The sequence below is a fragment of the Ambystoma mexicanum genome, chromosome 4p (genome assembly GCF_040938575.1).
Source record: "Ambystoma mexicanum isolate Mex_15411 chromosome 4p, UKY_AmexF1_1, whole genome shotgun sequence".
NCBI lineage: Eukaryota > Metazoa > Chordata > Amphibia > Caudata > Ambystomatidae > Ambystoma > Ambystoma mexicanum.
This window is the reverse complement of record NC_090927.1, coordinates 110,217,898-110,225,758: the sequence shown is the minus strand read 5'-3', so window position 1 is coordinate 110,225,758 and position 7,861 is coordinate 110,217,898. Positions and strand designations below refer to the sequence as shown.

General features: G+C 48.8%; 1 protein-coding gene across 2 annotated transcripts in view; it reads right to left on the bottom strand.

Annotated features, from left to right (window-relative positions):
- Window positions 1-5,404: 5,404 nt before the first annotated feature.
- TRIM54 (tripartite motif containing 54) overlaps window positions 5,405-7,861 on the bottom strand; it is a 374,309-nt gene continuing 371,852 nt past the window's right edge. For both annotated transcript variants that reach the window (XM_069605492.1, XM_069605494.1), the window contains one exon: window positions 5,405-6,509. In XM_069605492.1, the coding sequence (XP_069461593.1) occupies window positions 6,499-6,509 (11 nt within the window). In that variant the 3' untranslated portion in view covers window positions 5,405-6,498. The remainder of the gene's footprint in view (window positions 6,510-7,861) is intronic.

The following is a 7,861-nucleotide window of genomic DNA, read 5'->3' as shown; positions in this document are numbered from 1 at the left end:
GAGCTACTGAAATACGCCAGTGGTGCTGTTCCTCAATCATGCCACGGAGAGCTACTGAAATATGCCAGTGGTGCTGCTCCTCAAACATGCCATGGAGAGCTACTAAAATATGCCAGATGAGCTCTGATACCTCTAAGGTCATCATCAATGTTTACAGCAATGGCACTGTCCTGGTCTCTCAGGCCAACCTCCTCCTCTTTGATCGGCGCTTCCCATGCCTTATCAATTTCCTCTCCTCTCCTGTTGTCCCTTCTCTACCTTCTTCAGCTACCCTGCCTCCTCCCTCCGACACTACCTTGGCGCACTATTCCTCCTCCTCAGCTACCTTGTCCTCTTCTCCTACCACCTCTGCCCTCCCTCGTGCCTCTTTGACACCTCCGCAGGGAGTACCTCCGATTTGTACCTCTCCCCGGAAGTCTTTCAAGGTTGGCAACCTTCTCCTCCTTGCCACTCTTAACGCTCGCTCAACTGTCAAACACTCCTCTGACATCTGTCGTCTCCTGGAGGAACTGGACCTTGACGTCCTTGGTCTCACCGAGACTGGGTTCATGGCCAGCTCTGTCACAAACTTTGACACTCTCCTTCCTGATGGCTACAAGATCCTCTCCGCACCCAGACCCAACTGATCCGGTGGGGCTGTAGCCTTGATCTTCCCAGAGTGGATTCCTGCCTCTGTCATACCTACACAGGCCTACTCCCCCTTTGAATGCCTGGTCTGTAGGCTCTCTCTCTCCTGGCCATTCTCTCACTGTGGCTACTATCTACTGGACACCTGTGGTCTGATCACCTCTTTCCTCTCCGAGTGGGCAGACCTCTCTTCCTCCCTCCTGGCCTCAACCACTCAACTCCTCCTCCTTGGAGACTTCAACATTCACCTGGATGCCTCCTGTCCCACCACGGATCTCTTCCGTGACCTCTGTGGCGCGCTCTCTCTCTCTCTCTCTATTCTTCCCTCCGGCCCGACTCACTCTGCCGGACACATTCTTGATGCTCTGATCTCCTCTGCCCTCCCCCTCTCTAACCCTCTCACCACTCCCCTCTCGTGGAGTGACCACTCTCTCCTCTCCTTTCATCTCCTTCATCTCTCTCTCTCCACCCCTCAGGCTGATCCTACCCCCCACACTGCCACCCACCTTCTCAATCATTCAACCCATGAAGTGTGTGTCAGCTGAGGCCTTCACCACATCATTCTCTCCCCTTCTGCTCTGCTGGCTGACTCACACCCTGACACAGCCCTTTTGCCCCTGTTATGAAGATCTGCATGAAGCCATTAATCAAGTGCAACTCTTGGTTTGCCTCAGACCTCATCACCCACAAACGCAAGTGCAGGCTGGCTGAGAGGAAATGGTTGGCTTCTTGTGCACCCTCTGACAAACTGGCTTGCGCCTGCTCCAAAGGCAATACCGACTCTCTGTCCTCACTAAGAAGAAAGCCCACATCCAAGCCCGCGTTTCTTCGGCATCTAACAACTCGGCCAAATGCTTTAAAATCTGCAAGGAGCTGGCCAATCCTGCCGCAGTCTCTACCTCTCCTGTCCCCACCCAGGCCCCCTGTATGGCCTTGGGTTCTGAATTCATCTCCAAAACCCAGGTCATCCTGTCCACCCTCTTGGCGTCTCCCCCCACGCTCTCTTCCACCTCTGCTCCCCCTGTGGCAACCCTCTTCTCAGCCTTTCTACCTTTCTCCCCTGATAAGGTCTCTAGACAAGTCCGATCTATGAAAACCTCACCTAAACAGGTTCTTGCCTGTTCGTCCAAAACCATCAATAACCACATTGACACCCTTGCCCCAGCCCTGGCTGATCTCTGCAACCACTCCTTCGCCTCTGGTACCTTCTCCTCCCCCTGAAACACTCCCTTGTGCACCCTATTCTCAAGAAGCCCTCAGCCGACCCCTCCCTTCCGATCAACTATCGCCCAATCTCTATCACTCCTTTTATGGGCAAACTCTTGGAAAAGCTGGCCATCTCCCAGCTTAATCTTCATACTGAATCTGTTGGCTGTCTCCATGATCATCAGTCTGGTTTCAGAGCAGCCAGAAGTACGGAAACTGCTCTCCTGAACATCCGTGAAGACCTGCTCTCTAACCTTGATTGTCATCATCCTACTTGATCTCTTTCTGCCTTTGACTCTGTAAACCATGCCATCCTGCTCAACCGGCTCTGTGATAATCTGGGTATCATTGGTTAAGCTCGGGTCTGGTTAACCTCTTTCCTCTCGGATCAACCCTCCCAGGTCCAACTTGGGTCCTTCCTCTCCTCTATCTCTCTCTCCACCAGCGGTGTTCCCCCAGTGGTCTAACCTTTCTCCCTGGTTGTTCAACCAATACTTGGTACCTCTTTCCCACTGCATTGCTGCATTCTGCTCCAATTTCCAGTGCTGTGCGGATGACACCCCCACTTGATTTTAGGCGCCCTACAACCACCTCATCTCCTTCTCTCATCCCTTACTGTCTCTCTGCAATCCAAGGGTGGTGCACCGCCAACGATCTCTGTGTGAATGCCAGCAAGACGGAGATCCTCCGCATTGGCACCCCTGCACCCATCTTTCCCCTCACTCTCTGGCTGGCCTCTCTTGGCCGTCCCCCTTCTCCCACCTGCGAGGCTATGAACCTCGGGGTCATCTTCGACTCCACGCTCCCCTTCTCTCCTCACATCTCTGACATCTCTAAGAAGTCAAACTACCAATTGCACCTCCTCAGAGGTACTCTCCCTTTCCTCTTATTCCCCCAGAAGCTCACAGTCTCTCAAACTCTGGCTTGACCACTCTAACAGCCTCTTCTTAAATCTGCCTGCCTCTACTCTCCACCCTTTCCAACTCATCCAGAATAGGACTGCGAGACATGTGCTTGGCTTCAAGCCCTGGGATCGTATCTCTCCAGCACTGAAATCCAAGACACTTTGCACTGTCCACTAGGCCTTCTGGGGCCTGGGACCAAAATATCTCCAGCTTTCTCTACTGAAGTATCTTCCTACTGGAGCCCTTAGCTCCTCCATCTCCACCTCCTTGATGGTCAGGTGCTTTTCCCAGCAACGAGCTGGGGCAGATCTCTCTCCTCTGCGGGCTCCTCACTCTGGAACAGCCTCTGTGCCTCTCTGAAGCTTGAGCAGAACCATCTTCGGCTCCGGAAACAGCTGAAGAATTTCCTGAAGCTTGAGCAGAACCATCTTCGGCTCCGGAAACAGCTGAAGAATTTCCTCTCTCTTTCCTGCTGATCTCCTGTCTGTTACTGCAGTGGTTACCTGGCCACCGTCTGAATCACAGGCTTAGGTCCCTGCCCTCCCAGTTGGACACCTGCACTGCCTTCTGGCAACCTTGCACTTAGGTCTGTATCTGTAAACCTACAGTCCTCCTACCTGCACTATCCATCACTTCCTGTTATGCACTTAACCATGCACTGCCACCTGTTGGCCACACTCCTTGTTTCTTGTTATTTTATCCTATGTCTTGCACTTGCTCCCCCTCCCCTTCCCTTGGCACTTTTCCCCTTCCTCCTCCCTGCACTTGCACGATCTCAATGTCACTGTCCCCTCCTTGTTTCCCCTCCCCTGCCTCGTTGCACTTTCAAACACTTGTGCATGGGCGCTAGAAGCAACATATCATATATCATATCATTGGTGCTGCTAATCAATCATGCCATGGAGAGCTTCTCAAATAGGCCAGTGGACTGTTTCATCATGCCATGCCATGCAGTTATTGTCAATTTCGCCAGGGTCCGGCTCAGAGGGATTCACAAGTATGTCAGGAGATGTCGCACAAATATGCCAGAGAGCCCCTCATGCATGCTATGGAACTGCTGCATGTTGCTGTGTTCAGGGGTCATGCTGTAACTGAACTTGGGGATCACCAATAATGAGTGCTGACATCTGTATTTACCTCGTGACAGGTTATGGGAGAGAGCAGGGACCAGCAGAACCTTGGGATTCCTCTCTGTGTCCGCGTCGTCTTCTGTGCTTCGGGGCTCGTCTCCAGGTTTGAGATAGTAAAACATACTTTCCGGTTGAATTGGGGATTGGCAGTCTTGCGGGTAGCCCTGCCTGAGGCTGCTGGATTGCATGGATTCAAAGTCTTGATGGCCGCCAGTCAATGGAGGGCTGCCCCATTCAGCTTTTGATGGCTTTGTCTCAGGTTTTTCCTCAGCTGAGGATTCAGGCCTAAATGCAGACGCCGTTCGCAAAAAGGTAAAATCTCATTGGACAACTGTTCCGTGGCAGGCGCTACCCATGACCACATATGGCGCCACATGTGTCCCACTCAACTTTGCATAGGAACAATGTCTGGCTGTTAGACTCTGTACTGGATTTCAAAGCCGGCGTTTCGAAACAGTATTTGCTTCCTGTATAAGCACCTAACAAGTGAACAATAAATGAATACGTGTACATAATGTTTCCTGTTAGGGGCAACCACGAGGTAGCGCAGGGCGTACGCCAGTAGCATCAAACCAAGGCTTCAATCCGCCACTTGAGCCCACATAGCCAAGAGTGCGGGAGACTCACACAGAGTAAACAGGGTGTCTTGGGATATCCTACCCCCTAGGGTCTCCCAGGGGTGCATATCAGTATCCCGGTCCCTGAAGAGGCCTCAGGTGAAACTTCATCAGGGAAAAGGCAGGAAAAGTAGGTCAGGGCCTCATTCCAGATCTATAGGTGAAAAATAATGAATAGCCCTGGGTTGGCGGGATGACTCTACAGCTCTTCTGCGTGGGTAGAGGAAAAGACAATGCGGCAGTGAGCCAGAGTGGTGAGGAAGCATTGGTGTGGAGAGAGCTACGTAGCATAAGGACGATGAGAGGCCTGGGTGTAAGAACAGTGCCATTGGCGCCACTCTGCAGTAAAATACAAGCATTGGCAATGCAGACAGTTTTGGCTTTTGTGCAGCTATGGGAAAGGTATGTGCCCAGGCATTGCCATAATGGTACTAACTGACCACTAATGATAGCAGCTTGAAAATGGTACAGTACCTGGGCATATGATAGCAGTGCCAGGCAAATGCCTTTCTAACACCTATACACAAGCCAAAACTGTTGGCTTTGCACATGCTTGTTTATAACTGGACTTCAGTGAAGGACACATACACTGCTTATAAATCAAGTGGCTAAAGTCAGTCTGGCTAAGACATTTTTAATACGCCAGTGGTGTGATTACAGCACCAATTAAAACATTAGCTCTCCGAAGACTGCTTTGAGTGCAAAGTTTGATTGTAGGGCTTGATACAGTTAGCTCAAAGAGATCCCACAAGAGCGTATTTTGGCCGGGGGATGGGGCAGGAAGTGAGTGGGAATGGCCATAGGGATTAGCATGGTCACGGGCCGTCAATGGGTGGGTAAACAACCAAACCACACCTATAAGCATGGTGTCACACCGCATATGCCATCTCTCCCAGACTAAAAACAAATCAAACTCCAGGACACTAATTAAAATGCACTTTTATTGATAATGCATCAGTGCAGAAATAAAGTTCAACATCAAGCAGAATATAGAAAATCAATCTCCTGCCCCCACCAGCCCACACTGAGAAAATAGCTGTACCGGTCGTACTCTTGGCCAGGACTTGTGGGAAGATCGGCAAAGGGCCATAGTCGCCAAGTCACCAGACAGGTCACTCCACCTCTATCTGATATCTGAGGCAGCAAGTTCCCTTCAATGACCACTTGCAACAGGTACATAAATTGCACAAGGGGTGGGGGGACTAGACTTTGAAAGCTTACGACCCGGTCTCATTCCAAACACCTACCTCTGGACATTCATCAGAACTTCTAAATCCTTAACATTTATGAAAAATACACCTTCACCTTTCATTCACGCACTAGGTGAATAAAACCTAAGTTGGAAAAAATCCATAACTTTAGAAAGGAAAGAATGGCATCTTTCCTTATGTTAGTTTCCATTATTTTGGTATTGTGGGGAAACCTCCCAGGCATGCGTTTGAACCCAACAGCCGTGGAAGCTGCGCCCAAAAAACATGTACAGCGGCTCAAACAAAGAGTAGCAGAGGATGCCAAACTGTAACCAGAGTTCAAACTGAGCTGGAGAATAGTTACACATTGTTTTAAGTTCCAAAAGAGAATTCGGTGTGTGCTATATTAATAAAAAAAAAAAAAATCATCATCAGAATATAAAAAGCAAAACACTGATTCTGAAAGCTGTGGAGCCATTAGTTTGAAACCTTCCATCACCTTACCTACCCAGCCATCCAGAGCTAAAACACCAACACAAAGTCTAGGTAGAGGAATAGCAGAAAAAAAGATTTCCCTTTGAAAATGAATGGAACCTTTAAAAAAAGAAACAAAAAGGCAATTTCAATGATGTTAAAAAAGTTATTAAAAAAATGGGATCGTTTTCAGGATGCGGGGAAACAAATTGAATGAAAGCATGTCTTCATAAGGCGGAAGACTAGGGGTGGTTTTGGGGTGGTCTTGCAGGCTTCAAACGAACTCTTCCATGTAGCGTATGGTCAGCTTTCGTCACCATTAGCCCCCAATCCAGCTCGCTCTGCGTGTTCAATGCTGACCTGTTTAAAGAAGAGAGAGTTCAGTTCAAACATGTAACATGTAAAGACACACACCGCACACAACATAAAAACTATTAAATGTGAGTGTCCAGGGGTATGCAACCTGCGGCTTTCCAGATGTGCGGCATTTGGTTCAATGTTTGGGGGTAGCCATTATGTTGAATTTAGTTGAACATTTGGGGGTAGCCAATATGTTGAATTTAGTTGAACTTTCAGGGTAGCCAATATGTTGAATTTAGCTACAGTTTTGGGGGTTGCCAATATGTTGAATTTAGCTGAACTTTTAGGGGTTACCAATATGTTGAATTTAGTTGAACCGACTAACAACCTTCCAATATCCTGCTTACTTACCCTAAAACACAGAACAACACACTCAAACCGTACACAGCACGCAACACCAGACAAGAAACGTACCCAGTCACACACAAATATCCGCACACGCACTCATTTCCAACTAAAATCATAGCAGCACACAGTGAGCGGTTTTTCTGAACTGAAGCCACCAACAGCACATCAAAGTTCTCTTGCGCTTTTCCCTCTTAATCCCACTAACTAAGCCCCCATCCCTCCTTCCTTAATCCCACTAACTAAGCCCTCCCACCCCTCCTTCCTTTTCAGATCCGCCAGGGCGCCTGAAGACCACAGAAAATGGCAGTGGTGCACGGTGTAAGTCACAATAACATAACATGTTCTGCACTAGGACCCCGGCGACCCCTCACCATTGACTGTGCTGGATAAGGCCAATGGGAGTTTTAGTCCAAAGCATCCTAAAAGCCAAAGGTTGCATACCACGTGAACCCTAACGGAAAGAGATGCCCTCTTAGGATGGCTGCCAGCGAGGAGACACATCACTAAGAATTCATGCTAGAGCTTTTTGGGATGGAATAAGGACGCAGTAATGTCATCGACAAAGAGCCCTGTTCATCTTTTTTACTTTCTTTCAGTATTGGCCACATTTCTACACCCCACCCCTACAAGTCACAAAAGTTGCACAACAATTAAAAAGTTACGAAAGTGCATTTGATTTTAATTTGATTATTTACCCATAAAAGCAAGACTTCTGGCAGGGAATGTGCAGCAGTACACGTGAACAACACTAGGAGCTGTGTAAGTGCAGAAAACACGTTCTACTATGTGCCTGTGAGCGCTGTCGACTCATGTGGCCAAACCATCCAGCTGAAAGCGCTGCCCAAGTCATATATGTAAATCCCACAACTTCTGTTTGCGGCTTTAATTTAAATAGCTCACACAGATCATTTAAGCCGGGCTGCTTTGCCCTACCTTGAGATGTGTTTGCATGTGCATTTGCGATCAGATAACCACGTCCTGCAGAAGGTTTACCTGTGACTTTT